We start from the raw sequence: 22,892 nt of genomic DNA on the forward strand, positions 1-22,892 counted from the left end.
ATCCCCTCTTGGGCATCAGAGCTGGGAGGTGAGAAAGGTTTGGTGTCAAGGGGGGATGCCCAGGTGAGATGCACAGGAGGGATGCACAGGTGGGATGCACAGGGGGGATGCACAGATGAGATGCCCAGGGGGAATACACAGGTGGGATGCACAGGTGAGATGCCCAGGAGGGATGCACAGGTGAGATGCCCAGGTGAGATGCCCAGGGGGATGCCCAGAAGGGATGCACAGGTGGGATGCCCAGGTGAGATGCCCAGGGGGATGCCCAGAAGGGATGCACAGGTGGGATGCCCAGGTGAGATGCCCAGGGGGATGCCCAGGAGGGATGCCCAGGGGGAATACACAGCTGAGATGCCCAGGTGAGATGTCCAGGAGGGATCCCGGGTGAGATGCCCAGGTACGGACAGGACAGAGCTTTGTGGGGGCTCCCGTTGCTCCCTGCAGAGGGAATGGTCAGGAATGGTCACCTGGGCATGGGGGGGCTTGCCCAGAGCTGGGGAATCTGTCCCGCCCTCAGGTCCAGCAGAATTCCCTCCCCTGCCCCTTCCCAGCCAGGTGCCTCTGACACCACGAGAGGAGCAAAACCGTGAGTGATTAAATCCCGAAATTGCCTGAACTCGGCTCCCTGCCCTGCGGGAGCCCCCAGCCCTGCGAGCCCGGAGATGGGGGAAACAAAACCTCTGTCCTGGTGGCTCCCAGAGTCCGGCTGGGCACGGAATGCTGCCAGGAGAGGGAGTGCGGGGAAGGGAATGCTGCAGGAAAGGGGATTTGGAGGGAAGGGGAGGCTCCGGGAAGGGGATTCTGAGGGAAGGGGATGCTCCGGGAAGGGGATTCTGAGGGAAGGGGATGCTCCGGGAAGGGGATTTGGAGGGAAGGGGATGCTCCGGGAAGGCTCCGGGAAGGGGATGCTCCGGGAAGGTTCCGGGAAGGGGATTTGGAGGGAAGGGAATGCTCCGGGAAGGGAATGCTCGGGGAAGGTTCCGGGAAGGGGATTCTGAGGGAAGGGGATTCTGAGGGAAGGGGATGCTCCGGGAAGGGGATGCTCCGGGAAGGAGATGCTCCGGGAAGGGGATGCTCCGGGAAGGGGATGCTCCGAGAAGGGGATTCTGAAGGAAGGGGATGCTCCGGGAAGGGGATGCTCCGGGAAGGGGATGCTCCGGGAAGGTTCCGGGAAGGGGATTCTCCGGGAAGGGGATGCTCCGGGAAGGGGATGCTCCGGGAAGGGGATGCTCCGGGAAGGGGATGCGGCGCCGCGGCCGCAGGAGGGCCCCCGGTCCCCGCCGCAGATCCCGGATCCGCTCCGGAGCCTCTTCCCGTAAGGCCGGGCAGGGGCAGGGGAGGAGAGGGGCCCAGGGTGGGGTCGCGCACCCCAAATTAGCGCATTAACCCCTTCCTCCCCGCAGCAATGGTGACTTCACGGGATGGTTTGGGTTGGAAGGGACCTTAAAGCCCATCCAGGGCCACCCCCTGCCATGGGCAGGGAGACCTCCCGCTGCTCCCAGCTCCATAACCTGGCTTTGAACGCTCCCCTGGGGCAGCCACAGCTTCTCTGGGAATTCCATCCCGGGGCCTCACCACCCTCCCTTTAAAAACCGCCTTCCCAATATCCCACCTGAACTGACCCTCTGTGGTTTAAACTGTTCTTTTTGACGTGCTTTTATCGTTAATTACAACAATCGCTGGGAAGCGGAGGGAGTTCGGGGGCAGCAGCCCCCCACGAGTGATCCCTGCCACCCCCTCCGCCGCCTGTGACACTCGGGGACATTCACATCATGGCCCGGCACTGCCCGGCCCCCGTGACCTCGCTGGCAGCGGCCGGAGGAGGCCCCAGCTCTGGGGAGCTCCTGCAGCCGGGGCGATCCCATCCCAGCGGGAACTTCGTGTCCCCGTGTCCCGCGGTGCCAGCCAGGAGTGACCTCCTGTCCCTCCAGCACCTCCCGCTGCCCAGGCGGGCACGGGCCCTGCCCCCCTCTCATGGGCGAGCGTCTGGCCCGGGGGGGCCACCGGCACCGGCCCACGGCTAGCGCGGGGCTGCGGCTGCTGGCACCGGGGACAATTCGGGGATGGCGCCGGGGACAATTCAGGGATGGCACCGGGGACAGTTCAGGGATGGCACCGGGGACAATTCGGGGATGGCGCCGGGGACAATTCGGGGTCTGCCTGCTGGCACCGGGGACAATTCGGGGATGGCACCGGGGACAATTCGGGGATGGCGCTGGAGACAGTTCGGGGATGGCACTGGGGACAATTCAGGGATGGCGCTGGAGACAGTTCGGGGATGGCACTGGGGACAATTCGGGGTCTGCCTGCTGGCACCGGGGACAATTTGGGAGAAGCTGCTGGCATCGGGGACAGTTCGGGGATCGGCTGTTGGCACCAGCGACAATTTGGGGAGCAACTGCTGGCACCGGGGACAATTTGGGGAGCAGCTGCTGGCACCGGGGACAGTTCGGGGATGGCACCGGGGACAATTCGGGGATGGCACTGGGGACAATTCGGGGTCTGCCTGCTGGCACCGGGGACAGTTCGGGGATGGCACCGGGGACAATTCGGGGATGGCACCGGGGACAATTCGGGAACGGCTGCTGGCATTAGGGACAGTTCGGGCATGGCTGCTGGCACCGGGGACAGTTCCCGCATGGCATGCGCGGGGCTCCCTGAGGACTCGCCTTGTCCCGGCGGGGTCAGGGGGGCTCACAAGGGCCCCCTTTGTGCGGGAGAGGTGAAGCTTTGACGTCAGCCCGGCAGGAATTCCTTAATTCCATTCAGGCCTCCCTGCCCGCCGCTAATTGAGTTTTATGTAAGAGCCGCGGCTGCGCTCCCGGCCGGCAGCGGGATAAGCGGGAGGCACCGGGAATGTCCCTGCGGGACCGGGCTGGTGCCACCGGGCACCGGGAGCCTCGTGGGGCCGCGGCTCGGGCCCCTCGCGGGGTGTGGGACATGCGGAGATGGGGGCGCTCAGCGGGGACACGGCTGGGTGGGGACACAGAGCATTGGGGACACAGAGCATTGGGGACACGGCTCGGTGGGGACACGGCTCGGTGGGGACACAGAGCATTGGGGACACAGCTCATTGGGGACACGGCTGGGTGGGGACACAGAGCATTGGGGACACAGAGCATTGGGGACACAGAGCATTGGGGACAAGGCTCGTTGGGGACACAGCTCAGTGGGGACACAGCTCATTGGGGACACAGCTCATTGGGGACATAGCTCGTTGGGGACACAGCTCACTGGGGACACAGCTCAGTGGGGACATGGCTCGGTGGGGACACAGCTCATTGGGGACACCCCGGAGGGCTGTGGGGGTGAGGCTGGCGCAGCAGGATGTCCCTCTGTCCCCAGTTTGAGGCTGGTTTGTCACATCCCACGGGTGCCCCGGGGTGCCCGTGTCCTGCAGGGCGGGGCCAGCGCTGTCCCCGTGTCACCGCAGCCAGCCCGGCTGAGGTGACAATGACCAACGGGGTGATGGCTGCAGAGCCGGGCGCTGGTTGATCTCCCCCCATTTGTGTTCCCAATTTCCAGCTGCGATAAAATGAGGTCCTCTCCTCCCTCTGCTCTGCTGGGGGGACCCCCAGAATGTCCCCGTGCTGTCCCCACGGGGATGTCCCTGCCTGCCCAGGAGCGGCAGGGACCCAGAGGGGTCAGGGAGAGCCGAGCCAGGCGCAGCGCTGGGGAGTTTTCCCAAGGAAAAGGAGGAGGAGGAGGAAGGGATTGCGGAGGGGGAATGTTGGCAGCCATCAGTGGGGACACGGCGGTCCCCGCTGTCCCCTCCCCCCGGCGGCGTGGCCGGGCTTAGGCGGTAAGAAGGGAGCGCTGGTACCGAGGATAACATGCCGCGCATTCCTGCGCTGTCTCCGGGGGAATTTCGGCTGTTCCACATGAAAAATCCTCCCTGCCCTGCGGGTCAGAGTCTGCGGGAGACATTTCCCAGCAGCAAAGCTCAAAGCTGCCAGGGGCACGGCCCGGGCACTGCGGCTCACCTGGCGTGGCCAGGGCCACCAGGGCAGGTGCCACTGTGGGTTATCCCCATGTCACTGTGAGCGCTGCCAATGTCACCATGGCAGGTGCAAATGTCCCTATTGGCAAGTGCCAGTGCCACCACAGCCAGTGCCAGTGTCATCCTTACCAGTGCCACCCGTGCCAGTGCCACCGTGACCAGTGCCAGTGCCACCACAGCCAGTGCCAATGCCAACACGATTTGTGCCTGTGCCACCGTAGTCATGTGCCACCCTCCCCATGTTCCTGTGGCCAGTGCCACTACAGTCAGTGCCACCACAGCCAGTGCCACATAGCCAGTGCCACTGCTACTGTGACCAGTGCCAGTGCCACCATAGTCAGTGCCAGTGCCACCGTGACCAGTGCCAGTGCCACCACAACAAGTGCCAGTGCCACCACAACAAGTGCCAGTGCCACCATGGCATGTGCCAGTGCCACCATGGCCATCACCTGTGCCACCGTGGGCTATCCCAATGTCACTGTGCCCAGTGCCACCATGGCCACTGTGGCCAGTGCCAACACCACAGGGTGCCCAGCACCCCCTTGAGCTCCGTGCGGCCCCGGCCGTGCCCCGCTCGTGGCCGCTGCAATCATTTAATTGCATTTGTTTAAAAACAAATCCTCCCCTGGGCTTGTGGCGGGGCGGGGAGGGGGAGAGAGGCCGGTGGAGGAAAATGAAGAAAAATTTAATTAAGGGCAGTGCCGGGAATGTCTCTCCCACAATAAAGATAAGGAGGATCAATTGCTGCTTCCCGGGATCAAAGCCGAGGCTGGAGGGGAAGCGGGGCTGGCTGCGAGGGGAGGGGGAGGCAGCGAGGGGAGGGCGCACAAGGGAAAGCGGTGGAGAGACAGAGAGATAAGATTAGAGAGATCATTGATCGCGGGGCTCCCCGAGGGCTGGAGGGACCCGCGGGACCACGGCGGCTGCCAAAATCCCGCCCTGTGCATCCCTGAGAGGATGATGTGCATCCCTGAGAGGAGCTAAAACACCCAAAGTTCCCACTCCTCCTCAGGAACGCGAATACCGGAGTTAAGGTGCTGGTATTGGAGACACCAAGATAAAAAAGGAGAGATCCTGGGATCACTGATCCAGCTCTCAGCCCTGCACAGAACAATCCCAAAATCCCGCCCTGTGCATCCCTGAGAGGAGCTAAAATACCCAAATTTCCCACTTCTCCTCAGGAACGCGAATAGCGGAGTTAAGGTGCTGGTATTGGAGACACCAGGATAAAAATGAGAGATCCTGGGATATCCTGAGCTGGAAGAACCCACCGGGATCACTGATCCAGCTCTCAGCCTTGCACAGAACAATCCCAAAATCCCGCCCTGTGCATCCCTGAGAGCGTTTTCCAAACATTCCTGGAGCTCTGGAAGGTTTGGAACAGCGACCGCGGAGCCTCTCAGTGCGGGAGGAACCTCTCCCTAAAATCCAACCTACCCCTCCCTGGCCCAGCTCCAGCCCTTCCCTGGCTCCTGCCACTGTCCCAGCGAGCAGGGATCGCGTCCGTGCCCACCTGAGCGCCCTGCCCTGCGCATCCCGCCCCTCCCCGAGCCCCGGGAATGCCCGCTGGCATCGCACTTCCATGGGAATAACGCCCCGCTCCCTTCCCAAGCGCTTCCCACGCGTGCAAAGCAGGCACGGGAGGCTGCCGGGGCTGGCACACCCAGATGCTGTCCCGGTGCCAGGCTGCCAGCCCGCTCCTCCCCGCCGGAGCCGGCCCAACCGCTTCCCCCGGCTGCTTCTTGCAGGAGCAGCTCGGGCCCGAGCCCAGCCCGGCAATTCCCAGCGGGATCCAAACCCGCTCCTGCCTCGGCAGCGCTGTCCCAGCCCCGCTGGGATCCGGGAAAAGCCATTCCCGGTTTTCCAGCCGCGCTCCCGAGGCCGCTCCGGTGCCCGGAGAGGCTTCACCGCATGGTCGGGACAGCCAGGCGGGCTTGGCTGGGCACCAGCGTCCCGAATTCTGGATCCGCCAGGCCCGGCCCTCTCCAAAAACCTGTCTGGCTGCTGCTTTGCATTCCCAGGCTGCCAGATCCGCTGGGAAAATCGGGAAAATCGGCCTCGCCCGCAGCTGCCGGCGGTGCCGCGCTCCCTCCCGGTGCGGGGCGCGGGGTGAGCGCTGCCACGGGCGCGGAGCCTCCCCGGGGAGGCAGAAGCGGAGCGGGGCAGAGGCTGCTGGAGCCTCCTGCTCGCCCCGGGTGGGCTGGCAGCAGCTCCGTGCCCACCCCCGGGTGGCGGGGTTGGGGGTCCCTGGGGCACGGAGCCATGGCGGGGGGGACAGGAGGGGACCCGAGTCACCCCAGACCCTGCCCGAGGGTGAGAACTCGGGGATTTTACAAGCCCGGAGTGTCCCGGGAGCGGCAGAAGGGTCGGGATGAGGGGCTGTGCTCAGGAGTTGAACTCCGTGATCCTTGTGGATCCTTCCAGCTCAGGATATTCCATGATTTTACATTCTGTGGTTCCCATCAGCTCATGGCAGGCACGATCCTGCAAGGCACGGGAGCAACAGGAGACGTCCTGATGGTCCCACAGCCACAAATTTTGCTCCAGCAGCGCTGGATCTGATCCCTTCTGTCCCATTCCACATCCCAGAGTTTGTGGAATGGGATGGACAGAGCTGTCCTGCTTGGAGAAATCTTCCAGCAGAGACCCAGCACCCCAAAAAAAAACATCACCACAGCTCCAGGAGGGCACAGGAGCTTCAGAGCGGCCACCAGTGCTCGGCCAGCAGGGCCCCCAGTGGGGCCTGGGGTCTCATTTTTGGCTCAGGTGTGACCCAGCCATTCCCTGTGCTCCAGAAAAAAAATGGGATCAAAGTTTCCGGGAGCCGCTTTCTTCCCCTTTTTTTATTTTGGGGCAGCTCCAGGCTGCCATTGGAGACGGGAGAACTTTCATGTGGGGATTTCTCTCCTTCAGATCTTCAAAGAAATCCAGCAATCAAACAGGAGGTTGTGGAGGCACTTTTAAAAGAAAAAATACCAAAAGAAAACTACAAAAGAAAAACAACAAAAAAAACACTACCAAAAAAAACTACAGAAAAAACCTGCAGAAAAAAAAACCAAACACTTTGAAAGAATCAGAGGCAAAGGAACACCTCGACTTTGTTGTGTTAATTGTTCCGGCGCTCAAAGTTCTGACAAAATGCCTCAGAAATATCCCTGGCTCCGAGCCCACGATGTGTCAGACACACAAAAAAGGGAAAACCGACAACGGGAGATTCCGACAGGAAGGAACAATCCCAGAGTTCCAAAGAAGGACAGAGGGGAGGTGACACCCAAGTTCCAGAGCTCCAGGGGCATCCCTGAGCTGCTCTCATTAAGAGCCAGCAGTTAATTGGACCTGCCTGGGCCCCTCATCCGTCCCATTCCCGGTGGGATCCAGTCCCATCCCCGCATTCCCGGCAGCGGAGGTGGCTTTGGCCACTGGCTGTCCCCAGGGTCACCCCCGTGTCCCCCCGAGCCTGCTCCTCCCACAGCGCTCCCCATCCCAAATGGTGATCCCAAATGGTGATCCCAAATGGTGATCCTGATTAATGATCCCAAATGGTGATCCCAAATGGTGATCCCAAATGATGATCCCAAATGGTGATTCCCAAATGGTGATCCTGAATAATGATCCCAAATGATGATCCTGATTAATGATCCCAAATGATGATCCCAAATGGTGATCCCAAATGATGATCCTGATTAATGATCCCAAATGATGATCCTGATTAATGATCCCAAATAATGATCCCAAATGGTGATCCCAAATGATGATCCCAAATGATCCCAAATGATGATCCCAAATAATGATCCTGATTAATGATCACAAATGATGATCCCAAATGGTGGTCCTGAATAATGATCCCAAATGATGATCCCGAATGGTGATCCCAAATGATGATCCCAAATGATGATCCCAAATGGTGATCCCAAATGATGGCCCCGATCCGGGCTCGGTGGATCCGGGATTCCCGGCACAGCCCGGGCAGGAGCCGGGGGTGACTCAGGGTCCCCGGGCTCTGTCGGGAAACCCTCCCGGGACCTGCTTGGGGCTAAAGTCACCCCCAAAAAATGACATTTTCTCAGCAAAAGGCGGCTGAGGTCATTTCCAGCCGGGCAGGGCTGGGGGAATTGCCAATCCCCGGGATGAAAGGGCCGCATGGATAAAAGCGAATAATGGTGGGGGGCTGAAAGGGGGGCTCGGAGGCAGCGGAAATCGAGGCTGGGATGAAAGGAGCGTTTCCAGGGGCTGGCGAGGGAATTCCGGGAGCGCTGGGATGGGGGGTGGGCACCGAACCGCTCCCAGCGACACCGGGGTGTCCTCGGGCTGCCTCTGCCTCATCCAAGGGCATTCCCCATCCTTCCCATGGCCCTGGAGAAGTCGGGAAGGGACTCGGAGCAGATGTCACGGCTCAGGGTTGGGCTGAGCTGACCGCGACACCGCGACAAGCTCCTCACACCCAGCGGGGCCACCCAGAGCTCCGGAGCGGCCACCCAGGTCCCCAGCGGAGTCTGGGGTGGCATTTTGGGCTCAGGTGTGACCCTTGTGCTCCCACAAGGAATTATGTCACCCCGAATTCCCATTAAAACATCTTCGGGAATGCCGCGCCTGAGGGTTTCTCCAGCCGTCCTTTGGCAGCCGGAGCTGCCACGGCTCAAAACCAGAGCGTGGGGAAGTTTTCCTGCAAATCCCGGATAAAACAGGGCCAAGGCATCCCAAGATACAAACCCAAGAAGGAGCCTCTGCTCCGTGCCCGGCTCATCCCAATCCCACGGATCCCATCCGATCCCAGCCCGGCAGCACCGGGACTTTGCCCAGGCTCAGCCGGGCGCCCTCGGAGCGGCTTTAAGCGCTCCAGAGTTTCCCAAAGGCTCGGGAAGCACGCGGGGAATGCGCGGAGGGGGGGCCGGGCGCGGTGACCCCCCCCTGCCACCGGCCGCTGGGACAAGGGGTGGCATTCCGGGCATGGCCCTGCCACCCTGTCCCGGCACGGAACGGCTCGGCTTAACCCCGCTGGAAACCGGGAATGGTCACCGAGCAAACACTTGGATTTCCGAGCCAGAAGGGCAAAGGGTGGAGAGGCGGCTCCTGCCACCAAAACCCGGGGAAATCCCCCAAATTCAGGTTCAGGGATGTGAGAGGGGTTTGGGAGCAGGGCTGGGACAGGGGGGTGCTGGTGGTGGGGAGGGGAGAAGGAATCCTGATCCACCACTGTCCTGCTTCCCCTAAATTTTGGGCTGTTTGTCCAGCAGCTGCCTTAAAATCCCGATTTCCCACTCGAGCCCCCACACCAGGGATGTGAGAGGGGTTTGGGAGCGGGGCTGGGACAGGGGTGCTGCCCACAGTGGGGTGGGGAGAAGGGGCTCCTCATCACAACTTCCCCTAAATTTTGGGCTGTGTTTGTCCAGCCTTAAAATCCCGATTTCCCTCTCGGGGGACGCTGAGCCCCCACATCAAGGATGAGTCCCAGTTCAGCACCACAGAGCGCTGGGGAGACACCAGTTAAACCCAGTTTGAGGAGCGGCTGAGCACACTGAGCTGTTCCACCCTGCAGGACCCGGCTGAGCTCGCCCACCCTCACCTGGGCTGAGCCACGGCCCCATCCCAGCAGGAAAAACACAGGGACAAGGACAGGGACAGGGACATCAACCCGGCCCAGGCACCTCCCTCACCCCCAGCAATCAAGGTGACAACTCGGCTTTACCGTTTGCTTTTAATTTAATGTTTTTCTGCAGCCCGTGCTGTGGGAAGAACACAACACCCCCCTGGCAGCGAGCACACGCGGCAATAGTGCAAGGGAGCCGTGTGACACAAGGACAGCTCCCCAAAAACACCCCTGGAGGCTCTGTGGAGCCAGGCACACCCCGTGCTGCTGCCCTCCACACCAGCCTGGACAAAGGCAATAATAAATAAACACTCGGTGCCTCACCAAAGGCACCTTATTTTTTTGCTTTTTTTTTTTTTTTGTTTGATTTCCACGTTACAATGAGAGATGTCGGCATCACAGCATTTCCTTTTGGCCACATCCAGTTTCTCAGCGCTCAGGAGAGGGCAGAGCCGTGGCCTGGGCACCCCCAGCACCTCCCAAAGCCCAGAGCCCACGGGCAGCACCTTTGAGCCCTCGCCAGCACCCTGCTACATCTGCAGCTTGTTTGAGGTATATCACCCGCCCCCTCCGGTACTTTGTGCAGCCAAAAAAACAGTGCAAAGAAAACAAAAATCCCCCCCAAAACCCTTTGCTTTCACCCCCGTGATGAGATGAGCCTGTTCGAGAGGGGAGGACGGCAGCGAGGAGCCCCCGGGACCCCCCAGCCCCTCCTCGGGAGTCACTCTGGGGGTTTTAAATGTCCATTCAAGGTCCATTAAATGTCCTGGCCCTGGGGCATCCCCCGGCCGCTGCCCCGCCCCGAGGCTGCCAAATAAAATAAATCCGTGGGATGTGGATCAGCAGCACCGGCAGCCCCGGGGAAGGGAGGGAGGGAGGGAGGCTCAGCCCCCTCCCCAAAACGCAGCAGCCCGGGGGAGGGGAGGTGGGCTCAGCTCAGCTTCACCCCCACGGCCAGAGCGCTCCGGTAGAGCTCGGTGCCGCCGTCACCGCCCGCCAGGGACGCGCTGCTCTCCGCCAAGGGGCTGCGGCAGTGGGTGACGGTCCAGCGGCGCGCCCGCCGCCCTTCCTCCCGCTCCTCCTCCTCCTCCAGCCGCAGGAGGCTCTCGGCGGACACGCAGCCCCGCATGGCCCCGGTGCCGGGGGGCCCGCGGGCGGGCAGGTCCAGCTGCTCGAAGGACTCTGTGGACAGGATGCTGTCCTCGCTGACGGCGCTGGCCGGCCGGCCGCGGGGGCCCTGCGGCAGCGACACCTCGCTGAAGCCCCCCAAGCCCCTCCCGGGCGGGGTCCCCGGCTCGGCGCTCCCCGAGGAGAATTTGCCGTTGTGTTTGAGGATTCCTTTCCTGCGGGCGGGGAGGCCCTGGCGGGGCGGGGAGGGCGGCTCGGCGAACACGCTCCCGTCCAGGTCCAAGCTCCCCGCGTCCAGCACGTCCCCGGACTCGGAGCATTCCAGGGACGAGTAATACCCCGATTCCCTGGCCGAGGGCTTCTTCAGGATTCCCTTCTTGGGCACGGCCGCGGGCGCCGCTCCCGCTGTTCCCGAGGGCAGGATCCTGGAGAAGCCCGCGGGGACCCCCTCCTCATCCTCCCCCGGCGGCGGGCAGGGGCTGGGCACCTTCTGCTCGCAGGAGCTCCTCTTCTTCAGGATGCCCTTGGGCCGCTTGAGGATGGACTTGGAGGGGTTCTCGGGGCCGGCGGGCACCTCCTGCAGCGCGTGCGAGACGTCGTTCTCCTTCTTGGACTTCTTGAGGGAGCGCTGCCGCTCCAGGGCCACGCCGGGGATGTGCTGCTTCAGGAAGCAGCGCACCTTGGAGCCGTTCTCCAGCAGGGGCCGGGAGGAGCGGCGCAGCCACTCGGCCACCGTGGCCAGCGGCGATTCGCTCTCCCGCAGCAGCTCCTGCTCGCCCAGCGGCATTTTGTAGCCCCAGTTGACCCACCAGTGCGTGGCGATGTCCTCGATGGTGGCCCGGCGCTCGGGGTTCACCATCAGCATCCAGCGGATCAGCCCGCAGGCGTCTGCGGGAGGGACGGGTCAGGCACGGGAGGGGACGCGGGGAGGGGGACACGGGGGCGGGGACGGGGCTGTCCCTACCTGAGAGCTTCGTGGGCTCCCGGTAGTCCCCGCTCGTGATCTGCTTGACCAGAGTCTTGTAGTCGTGGCCGTCGAAGGGCATCGTGCCGTGGACCAGGATGTAGAGGAGGACACCCAGGGACCAGCTGTCCACCTGTGAAAGGGACACAGGAGCCTGCAGGGGACAGCAGGACCCCACCCCACCAGGATGGGGACACAGGGAAGGGACAGAGCGTGGGGCAGGACCCCAGCACTGCCAGCAGCCCTGCAGTGCCCGGGCTCAGGGGTTCTGTCACCCCAAAATAGGCTGGGAAATGCCCAGAGCGGTTCCCACAGCCCGGAGGGAGGCACAACCCACCTCGGGGCCCTTGTAGGGCCGCCCGTTGATGATCTCGGGGGACGCGTAAAGGGGGCTGCCGCAGTAGGTCTGCAGGAGCTTGTCCTGCTGGAAAACGTTGGACAGCCCGAAATCTGCAATCTGGGGGGGCAAACACAGCTGTCATCCAGCGGCAGAGTCCCCTTTCCCCAGAGTCCCCTTTCTCCAAGTCCCCTTTCCCAAAGTTCCCGTTTCCCAAGGCTGAAAGCTCTCCTGGAGCTCTCCAGGGATGAACCTGGTCCAAACCAGGGCTGCCCTTGGTTCTGAGTCCCCTCAGGGGTCACCCCCAGCCTGGTTTTCCACCCCCGAGGTCACTCCTGCTGCTCTCTGCCTCCCAAAAACCTCATGCCCGGCACAGCAGCAGCTCCCTGGAGGCGGGAGCGGAGTGGAAAGGTGAGGTCGGAAGGACTTCCAGGCTTTCCTCCAGCTCATTCCCAGCCACCCCAGGCTGCAGCGGTCCCTGTCAGCTCCACCTGCCACGGGTGCTCATTATCCTCATTACAGCGTCACCTCGCTCCCAGCAGGAGCTTCCGTGGCTGCCCCCGAGCTCCCCATTGCAAAATGATCCCCGGCGGAGATAAACCCATCCTCGGGGGATCCCCGGCTGCGGCCAGGCCGTGCCCTGGCGGAAAGCATCGCTCAGGGCCCGCGGGGGAGCTGGGGTTTCCTGGCTGGCACACACAGGAACCAGGAAAAGAGCCCTTCTCGTCGGGCCAGCCTTGATCTGGGTGCTCAGACTTTGCCCCCTTATCAGCAGGCTGCTATCAGTTATGGCTCTACCAGATCTGCCAGATGCTGCCAGCTTTTCCTGGGCAAACAGCGTTCCAGGTGCTGCCAGAGCTCTGGGAAGCCCTGGGGGGACTGAGGTGTCACCCCCTGTCCCTCCAGGCTGGGCAGCTCCCCCGGGTGACGCCCCAGGCCGTGCCAGCCCCTCACCTTGATGTTCCCGTTGGCATCCAGCAGGATGTTCTCCAGCTTCAGGTCCCGGTGGACGATCCCGTTCTGCGGGAAGAGCCAGGGTGAATTCGTGGAGGTTTAGAGGGAGGGGAAGAGCCCGGCGCTCCCGGAGGTCACTGCCGGGCACGGGCACAGCAGAGGAGCCACACGGGTGTGGCCCCGGGGATGGGTGGCCCTGCCCGGGTGGCACCGGGAGCAGGGAGGTGCCCGCAGCAGGTGCCACCCTGGGCACTTCCATTGTCCCCAGGCACGGCAGCTCGTGGTGCCAGCCCCGGCAGGGCACGGCTGCTGCTCGGCCAGGGCCTGCCGTGCCCAGCTCAGCGAGCCCCGGGTCTGCTGTGGGGTCAGGAGCTGCTCTGCCACCCCCCGATCCCAGCGAGGGCTGTGGCACAGCCTGGGAGACTCCTGCAGGGAGACCCCCGGGCTGCAGCGAGACCCCCGGGCTGCAGCGAGACCCCCGGGCTGCAGGGTCCTGCCAGGGAGACCCCCGGGCTGCAGGGAGACCCCCGGGCTGCAGGGTCCTGCCAGGGAATCATCCCACAGCCCCGGGGAAGGTCCTGCAGGACATCCCAGACCCCGGGGAAGGTCCTGCAGGACATCCCAGACCCCGGGGAAGGTCCTGCAGGACATCCCAGAGCCCCGGGGAAGGTCCTGCAGGACATCCCAGAGCCCCGGGGAAGGTCCTGCAGGACATCCCAGAGCCCCGGGGAAGGTCCTGCAGCTCCACATTCCCGTCAGGAACAGGACAGGTGACCCAGGGCTTGGCTTCCAGCCCCGCGGGCAGCCCTGGGCGTCTCCGTCTGGCCGGGTGGGAGGGGAGGTGGCAACTCCCAGGCCGGGTTAGTCACCCCCACACGGCAGCAACCGAGGCCAGGACCTCCCAAAAGCTGTCGGGGCACTGCCACACCCTTCAGACCAAAGGCAGGATCAAAAAAACCCAAATTCCTTCTGCTGGGAAAGGCGGAGAGCCACGAGCTCCCCTCACTTTGCGTGGGGCTGCATCGCTCCCAAACCATCCCGCTGCAGGGCAGAGCACCCCGGAGCCCATCGAGACGGGAAATCATCAGGAGGAGCACCCCGGAGCCTATCCAGCCGGGAAATCATCAGGAGGAGCACCCCGGAGCCCATCCAGCCGGGAAATCATCAGGAGGAGCACCCAGAGCCCATCCAGCCTCTCTCCAGCTGGGAAATCACCGGGAAGAGCACCCCGGAGCTCATCCAGCTAGAAAATCACTGGAAGGAGCACCCCGGAGCCCATCCAGCCAGGAAATCACCGGGAAGAGCACCCCAGAGCCCATCCAGCCAGGAAATCACTGGAATGAGCACCCCGGAGCCCATCCAGCACCTCTCCAGCCGAGAAGTCATCGTGAGGAGCACCCTGGAGCCCATCCAGGCCCTCTCCAGCTGGGAAATCACCGGGAAGAGCACCCTGGAGCTCATCCAGCTAGAAAATCACTGGAAGGAGCACCCCAGAGGCCATCCAGCCAGGAAATCACTGGAAGGAACACCCCAGAGCTCATCCAGCCAGGAAATCACTGGAAGGAGCACCCCGGAGCCCATCCAGCCCCTCTCCAGCCGAGAAATCATCATGAGGAGCACCCTGGAGCCCATCCAGGCCCTCTCCAGCCGGGAAATGACCGGGAAGCCCCCGGGCAGCTCGGTGCCAGCTCACCTTGTGGCAGTAGTAGACGGCGGACACGACCTGGCGGAAGAAGTGTCGCGCCTCCTGCTCCGAGAGCCGCTGCCGCTCGCTGATGTACTCGTACAGGTCGCCCTTGCTGGCGTATTCCATCACGATGACGATCTTGGCGCTGTTCTCGAACACTGCGGGGCACCGGAAAGGGTTAAAAGGGATCCTCGGAATTGCGGGAATTCTCGTTAGGATGTTCCTGTTAATGAGCCTCGATTGACCCGAACCTGCCCGTCCCAATTCCGGTGTCACTCCTGGGCTAAGCAGGGACCTGCAGGGCAGGAGGGTCCCCAGAGGTGTCACCAACCCGCCCCGCAAAGTGCCACCAGGGCTGCTGGCCTCCAGCTGTGCCACCACCGGGGCTGTGCCACCACCAGGGCTCTGCCACCATCGAGGGCTATGACACCACCGGGGTTGTGTCACCACCAGTGGTGCCACCACTGAGGCTGTGCCACCACCGTCTCTGCCACCACTGGGGCTGTACTGTCACCAGAGCTGTGCCACCACCAGTTCTGCCATCACTGGGGCTGTGCCACCACGGAGGCTGTGCCACCACTGGGGCTCTGCCACCACCGGGGCTCTGCCACAACTGAGGCTGTGCCACCACTGGGGCTCTGCCACCACCGGGGCTCTGCCACCACTGAGGCTGTGCCACCTCCAAAGTGCCACCCTTGAGGCTGTGCCACCACTGAGGCTGTGCCACCACCGGGGCTCTGCCATCATTGAGGCTGTACCACCACCAGCTCTGCCACCACCAGGGCTGTGCCACCACCAGGGCTGTGCCACCATTGAGGCTGTGCCACCACCAGCTCTGCCACCACCGGGGCTCTGCCACCACCGGGGCTCTGCCACCACCGGCTCTGCCACCACCGAGGTGACCCAGGCACGCGGCTCCTTGCTGGAACCCCCGCCAAGGGGAAGGTGACAGCGCTGGGGACCTTCCTGCCTGTCCCCATTGCTCCCAAAAAAGTCCCTGGCTGGAGCCAAGAGCCGGAGCGTTTTCTTCCTGTTTGCACTCGGTATTTGTGAATTCCAGCGGCCGCTGTGAGTCAGCCCTCGCAAACAGCGCGGAGGAGCTGCCAGCCCGCTCGCCTTTGTTTGGAGCACAAAAGCGCTCCGGATCCCTCCCAAGCGCCGGGAGCAGCGGCAGAGCCAGCCCGAGGAGGGGCACGGCAGCCTCCAGGACCCGGTGGCCGCTGAGCCTGAGCCGCCTGCGGATTTGGGCTGAGTCTGGTTCTGCTTGGAGCTGGAGAAATTTCTCCTGGGTTATCCCAACCCCCCGGCAGCGAAGCCCAGCCCTGGCCATAAAACCAAGCCCGGCAGCACCAGGAACTCTCCCAGCGCGCTGTGGTTTGCTTTTCCAAAGTGGTTTTCCAGTGCCCCGGGGGAGGGAATGAGGAGGACTCCAGGACTGAGATTAAATCCCGCCTCGGGCTCAGAGCGGATCCACAGAGATCCCAAATTCCCCGGGCTGAGCGTCACACTCAGCCCCTGCTCCCCGGCACAGCTCAGCCTCCCTCCACAGCCCCACCGAGGCTTCCACAAAATCCACGCTTGGAGCTGGAATCCCGTCTGGGAGGGAAGGGAAGGGACAGGAAAGGCAGGGAAAACACAGCCCAGGATCTGCATTCCCTGTGAGTGACCAGGACCCGGAGCCAGGTCCTGGAAGGGAGGAGAGGACCGGGTCAAACCCACCCCAAGAGCCCCCCAGAGCCCATTCCAAAGGCTCCCATGGTGGATGCAGCTGGAAAAGGGAAGGGAAAGGAGGCCTCACCTTCGTGCACAGCGATGATGTGCGGGTGGTTGAGGGAGGACATGATCTCAATCTCCCTCCGGATGTGGACAAGGTCCTGCTCATCCTTGATTTTGTCCTTGCGGATGGATTTGATGGCCACCTGTGGGTGAGCACAGAGGGGACCGTGAATTCCCAAAGGAAGAAATTCCTCCCTCCTCCCCTCTTTCGGGAAGGGATTCACAAACGAGACCCCCGCGAGCCGAGCAGCTCCATGGAAACAGCTCCCAGAAAAGCGGATTTGATCGATTTGGGGTTTATTCCTCCCCAAGTGCTGCTGCTGCACGCGAGGGAGACGCTCCCCCCGAGGGAAACCTGTGACATCTCCTCGTTTTTGGGGTCCCCGAGGCTCCCCCCAGGTGGCACAGCCCTGCTCCCGATTTCTGGGCTCTGCAGGGATCGTGTCCAGCCACAGGAATGCCACACAACAACAGCAGCAGCATTCTGGGGTCAGGAAAAGGGAAATAAAACCCCAAATCTCGGGGGCTGATTACCTCCAAAACACTTTATTTCTAAATAAAGAGCAAGAGAAAGAAATAACTAGGAGCAAGAGAAAGTTTGGATGGAAAAGCAGATCCCTGAGTGAGACACCCGGAGTTTTCCAGGCTTTCCTTTTGGGAATTTCAAGTTTTCCTCTACAAGGAGACTGAAAAGGGAGGAGAAAGAGGAGTAAGAATAGACTCCTTCTAATCCCCTTTCAAAGGGGCTGCGGGCACACAATGCGCTCCCAGGGCTGAATTTACAACTGAATCCAGCAGAATCTTTTATTTTTATTATTTATTTTTTTTTCTCCTCCTTTTCCCCTCCCAGACAAGAATGCGGAACAGTTTTAATCCCCTCAAGAGACCCTCGCAGGAGTCTCCCAGCAACGGGGGGAGAGGGAGAGGGGCCAGGGACCCCCGGCGGAGCTGCCGAGGGCTGCGAGGGATGCCGGGCCCCGTGGCCTCGGAATTTCCCAAAGCCTCGCTCAACAAAGCCCAGCCCAACAGGCAGCAAAGTTTTGCCAAGCCAGGTCTGAGGCAGCCGAAACGGCGAGATCTCAGCCTCTGCAAAGGGGCTCAGGTGGGCACCTGAAGTCCCTTTGTGGCCCCAAACCGCATCTTTGTGGCCCCAAACCCCATTTTGTAGCTCCAAACCCCATTTTTGTAGCCCCAAACTCAATTTTTGTAGCCCCAAACCCCACTCTTCTGGCCCCAAACTCGATTTTTGTAGCTCCAAACCCCATTTTTGTGGCCCCAAATCCCATTTTTGTGGCCCCAAATCCCATCCTTGTGGCCCCAAACCCCATCCTAGTGGCCCCAAACCCCATCCTAGTGGCCCCAAACCCCATCTTTTGTGGCCCCAAATGCCATTTCTGCGGCCCCAAACCCCATCTTTATGGCCCTCAACCCCATCTTTCTGGCCCCAAACCCCATTTTTCTTGCCCCAAACCCCATTTTTCTTGCCCCAAACCCCATTTTTCTTGCCCCAAACCCCATTTTTCTTGCCCCAAACCCCATTTCTCATGGCACAGAACCACCTCAGGCAGCACCAGCCAGGGTGGGAATTGCTCCTGGAGGATCCAGCAGCTGTGGGAGCGAACGGACTCTGGCCAGGGGATGTTCAATAACCCAAGTTTCTGGAGAAAGCAATACTGAAAGTGTTTCACACTTCTGGGAAACCCAGCCAGCTTTTCTTTCTCCTGACCTTTGTTTAACAGGTTAAATTTTAAACGATTTCTTTTTGCTGCTGCCACGGTTACCTGAGCCTCCTGCAGCCAAGCCAGCCTCCCAAATTCCTGCTGCCTTCCCTCCATCCCTGCCCCCTGCAAAGCCTCAGCATTTTGGGGCCAAAAATTCGGAGCGTTTTTGAGCTTTTTTGTGCTTCCCCCGAGGTTCACACCCCCAAAATTGTGAGCCACAATCCATAAAAAGACGAGGCAGCTCCAGGAGATGCCCCTGGCTGTATCCAGCAGCGCTGGATCCTCACGGTGATCCCAAAATTAGTGACCTCCAGGCAGGTGGAGCCATCCAGGGGTGCCAAGAGGAGCTTTGTGCCCGAACTTTCCCTACCCAAGAGGGATGGGAGCAGAGGAGATGGGAAAAGCCACCCTGGAGCTGGGGACAGGCAGTGCCACATCCCCACCAGGAGAATCCCCTGCAGTGAAACATCCAGGAAATCCCTCCAGGAATCCCAGAGAGCTCGGGAGTGCTTTCCAAGTCAAAAAAAAAGGCTTTTAATTACAATTTTTTTGGGGGTAGAACCGGTATTTTCAGCAGCTGCTGAAAGATGTATGAAGCTACAACCCCAGGCAGCGCTTCAGAAGCTGCTCCGGACTCGGTGCTCCGTGAAATGTGGATTTAAATCCACCCAGGAGCAGAGCAGGAATAATAATAATAATAATAATAATAATAATAATAATAATAATAATAATAATAATAATAATAATAATAATAATAATAATAATAAAAAGAGGTTCTGGAATATTCCAGGTGCTGCTTTCTCGCGGCAGAACTCGGGCCCCAAATCGCGTCGGTGACACCGAGGAGAATCCCATGGGAGCTCCCCCTTGGCTGCGGGCCAGGGAGACGGAGCCAGGCTGGGAAAAAATCCAGGATGGGAGGAAAAGGAGGAGGCCTGAGGCTGCCCTGAAAACAGGTGGGGAAAAAAGGGGGGAATAAAAAGGGAAAGGGGGAAAAATGGAAAGGGAAAGGGGGGAAAATAGAAAGGGGAAGGGGGGAAAAATGAAAGGGAAAGGGGGGAAAAATGAAAGGGAAGGGGGAAAAAGAGAAAGGGAAGGGGGGAAAAAGAGAAAGGGAAGGGGGGAAAAAGAGAAAGGGAAGGGGGGAAAAAGAGAAAGGGAAGCGAGGAAAAACACAGAAAAGGAAAGGGGAAAAAAACCAGAAAAGGAAGGGGAAAAAAAACAGAAAAAGAAGGGGAAAAAAACAGAAAAGGAAGGGAAAAAAAAAACCAGAAAAGGAAGGTTAAAAAAAACAGAAAAGGAAGGGGGGAAATACCAGAAAAGGAAGGGGGGGGGGGGGGGGGGGGGGGGAAGAGAAAGGTAAGGGGGGAAAAATGAAGAGAAAGGGAAGGGGGGAATAACAAAGGGGAAAATATCCATCAGCTCCCTCCCCACCTGATATTGCAGGGATTTTTGTGTGGATTTGGAAAAGCACTCAGCAGGAGCATCACTTCAGATAAAGAAATAATTTATAATTAATAATAATATTTATAATAAATTAATAGTAGAATTTCTAATAAGAAAAAAAAATTTAAAAAAGGGATTTTTTTTCCCAGACAAATAATTCATGGAAGTCCCAAACCAACTGCGGGAGCCTGGAATTTCCTGTCACCTTCCAAGCGAATCGGCCTGCTCTGACTGCAGGTATTTTAAAATTCAGAGAGGAACCAGAAATCCGGGCGGTAAAACGAGATGGTTCAACACCTCAGCGCCTCTGTCAGAGGCAATTCCCGATTCGCCAGAGGCAAAAATCCCTGTGGATGGAGCAGCTCCAGCTTTTCAGCCCGAGCCGGTGCCGTGGGATCCCCACGAGGGGTGGCCGGTGGCTTTGGGAAGTGAAAACCACTTAGGGAAGGAGCAAACAAGAGCCGAGCTGGGGATAAAGGTCCGGATTAAACAGCCCCGGAAAAGCTGAGGGCTCCCAGAAAGAATTTGTGGGAAGAGGAGAGATTTGTGGGTTTGAGTCTCCTGTTCCCGGGGAGGTGCTGCTGAGCAGAGCCTTTGATTTTCTGCCGCGTCCATTGAGGGCTCCGTGGGTTGAATTTGCATGAAAATAAAGCGGTGCCCGAGCCCGTCTTGAGGGGATTCCACAGAGTTTTGGGGTAGAAAATTGAGATTTCGGAGCTGCAGGTGCGGGCAGGGAAAGGGGAATTTTCTCTCCCGTGCCGAGGGGAGGAATCCTCGCAGTTCTGGGGGTGGGAGCTGCATGGCCAGGCCCTGATCGTGCAGCAAAGCAGCGGCTCGGACGGGCTGGGGGCAAGGGCAGAGCTGCCCTGGGATGTGATTTCAGCGAGGTGACACGAGGGAACCTCGCGGATCCGCGGCTTGTCCCCCCGGGCTGTCCCCGTGGGTGTCGCGGATCCCACGCCCTGCTCAGCCCCTGGCAGGGCCAGTCCTGCCACTCGCGGGTCAAACCCTGCTCAGGCCGGGCTCAGAGGGGACTTCTGGGTCCCTGCCACCCCTCGAGGCTGGGAATTCACGTCTAAGGTTGAATCCTTGCAGATTCCCACAGGACAGAGCAACACGGGGGGGTTCAATCTCCTTTTCCCTGAGCAGAGCCGGGCTGGGCTGAGCCAGAGCCACTTTCCCCCGCGGGCTGGGGTGAGTCAGGATTTTGGAAAGCTCGGCTGCGCCCTGGGTGCCCCACACCGTGTGAAAACCAGGGTGAGAGGAAGGGAAAAACCCTTCAGACTCAAGTGCGGTGTTTGCTTTGGCGGCCGCGTCCCTGCCCGCTCCTTCCCGCAGGAAGCGCCGCCGCGGTCAAGTGGGCGAGAGGAGCTGCGGCCCCCCGGGAGGAGGGGGCGAGATCCCCCCGGGCTGCCCCCGGCCCCGCTGAGCCCGGAGCGGGCAGAGCCGCAGCCTCCCGCACGCTGCGGGGGGAGCGGGGCCCGGCCAGGGCTGCGGAGAACCGGGGGAGGCACCGGGATCGGGCCGGGGGGAGGCACCGGGAGCCGGCCCGGGGGGAGGCACCGGGAGCCGGCCCGGGGGGAGCCACCGGGAACGAGATGCTCGGAGCGGGGGTGCTCGGGGGTCCGTGAGGATGCGCCGGGCACGGCTTGGAAGGGGGAGCACCGGAGGGGGAAGCACCGGGACCGGGCTGCGGGAAGCGGAGGCGGCTTAGGGACAGCCGAAAGACGGCGGCGATGCAGCGGGGACGGGGAGGGACACGCCGCACCGGGGGGATGCAGCGGGGACGGACGCACCGGGGACAGGAGGATGCTCGGAGACCCCGCACGGTGACCGTGTCCTTCCATGGGGATCCTTACCAGCTTCCCGGAGCGCTCCCGGGCTTTCTTCACCTTCCCGTAGGTGCCTTTGCCCAGCGTTTCCAGGAACTCGTAGCGGTGCTTGAGGTTGTGCTTGTGGTGGTGTCGCTTCACCGCCTGCTTCTTCATCAGCGGCCGCGGCGATTTGATCAGCCCCTCGGCCAGCGAGGCGGCCAGCGCCGAACCGGTGCCGGTTCCGGGCCCTGCCGCCCGCTCCATCCCGATCCCGGCTCCGGCTCCGCCGCCGCCCGGCGCGTCCCGGCCCGGCCCGGCCGATAAATGCGGCGGCCCCGGCGGCCGCGCCCCCCCGCGCCCATTGGCGGCTGCCGGGGCCCCGCCCGGGGCCGGGAACGGGGATGGGAGCGGGGATAGGATGGGGATGGGGATGGGAGCGGGGATGGGATGGGGATGGGGATGGGGATGGGGATGGGAGCGGGGATGGGAGCGGGGATGGGGATGGGGATGGGGATGGGGATGGGGATGGGGATGGGGATGGGGATGGGGATGGGGATGGGGATGGGGATGGGGATGGGATGGGGATGGGGATGGGGATGGGGATGGGATGGGGATGGGGATGGGGATGGGATGGGGATGGGGATGGGGATGGGGATGGGATGGGGATGGGGATGGGGATGGGATGGGGATGGGGATGGGGATCGGGATGGGGATGGGAGCGGGGATGGGGATGGGGATGGAGATGGGGATGGGGATGGGGATGGGGATGGGAGCGGGGATGGGGATGGGGATGGGAGCAGGGATGGGAACAGGAATGGGAGCGGGGCCGGGAGCGGGGATGGGGATGGGGGGGCCGGGAGCGGGGAGACCCCACGGGCAGCGCTGGGAGTGGGGAAATGGGGAGAGAGATCCAGGGAGCAGCATCTGGAGGCACCCAAAAATTTGGGTAAGGGAGGGGGTGTAGGGACGGAGAGCAGAGGGAATTCAGGGATAAGGGAGAGAGGCGCAGGACAAAGGGGGGAACACGGGTGGTTCCAGGCTGGAGGGAGATGGGAATTTCCCAGTGAAGGGTGAGATTCTCACCCAAAGGTTGGGAAAAGATGCAGGCCCGGAGCGCTGGGAGGGCCAGAGGGGATTTGGAGAAGAGCCTGGAGTGCCTGGACAAGGGGGAATGGCTCCACAGTGCCAGAGGGCAGGGCTAGATGGGATATTGGGATGAAATTCCTCCTCTGTGTGCCCAGCCTGGATCCCTGGAAATGTCCAAGGCCAGGCTGGACAGGGCTTGGAGCAGCCTGGGATAGGGAAAGCTGGCTCTGCCCATCCAGAGGTGGCTCTGGGTGATGTTTAAGGTTCCTTCCAAGCCATTCTATAATTCCATAATGTGGAGAAAATTCCAGAGCCAGAGGTGATTTACTGTCCTAATGCACTCAAAGCCAGGAAAAAACCGGCATTTCGGGCAAAATCAGGGAGAGGAGAGG

General features: G+C 61.4%; 1 protein-coding gene across 1 annotated transcript; it reads right to left on the reverse strand.

The window, feature by feature from the left end:
- Positions 1–9,681: 9,681 nt before the first annotated feature.
- Positions 9,682–21,709, reverse strand: NUAK2 (NUAK family kinase 2). Its single transcript, XM_086861987.1, has 7 exons — positions 21,460–21,709; positions 16,456–16,576; positions 14,664–14,815; positions 12,971–13,036; positions 12,017–12,136; positions 11,680–11,812; positions 9,682–11,603 (listed from the first exon to the last, which is right to left on the reverse strand). Exons 1-7 carry the CDS (start codon positions 21,676–21,678, stop codon positions 10,519–10,521), a joined length of 1,896 nt encoding a protein of 631 aa, XP_086718113.1. The 5' UTR covers positions 21,679–21,709; the 3' UTR covers positions 9,682–10,518.
- Positions 21,710–22,892: the final 1,183 nt, after the last annotated feature.

Source organism: Cyanistes caeruleus, chromosome 24, assembly GCF_971803275.1.
Source record: "Cyanistes caeruleus chromosome 24, bCyaCae1.hap1.1, whole genome shotgun sequence".
Taxonomy (NCBI): Eukaryota; Metazoa; Chordata; class Aves; order Passeriformes; family Paridae; genus Cyanistes; species Cyanistes caeruleus.

Coding starts and splice junctions, on each gene's coding strand:
- NUAK2 (XM_086861987.1), bottom strand. CDS start 21,678: ATGGAGCGGGCGGCAGGGCCCGGAACCGGCACCGGTTCGGCGCTGGCC. Junction 14,816..16,455: donor CATCATCGCTGTGCACGAAG/GTGAGGCCTCCT, acceptor GGTGCCCCGCAG/TGTTCGAGAACAGCGCCAAG. Junction 11,813..12,016: donor GGCCCTACAAGGGCCCCGAG/GTGGGTTGTGCC, acceptor TCCCTTTCACAG/GTGGACAGCTGGTCCCTGGG.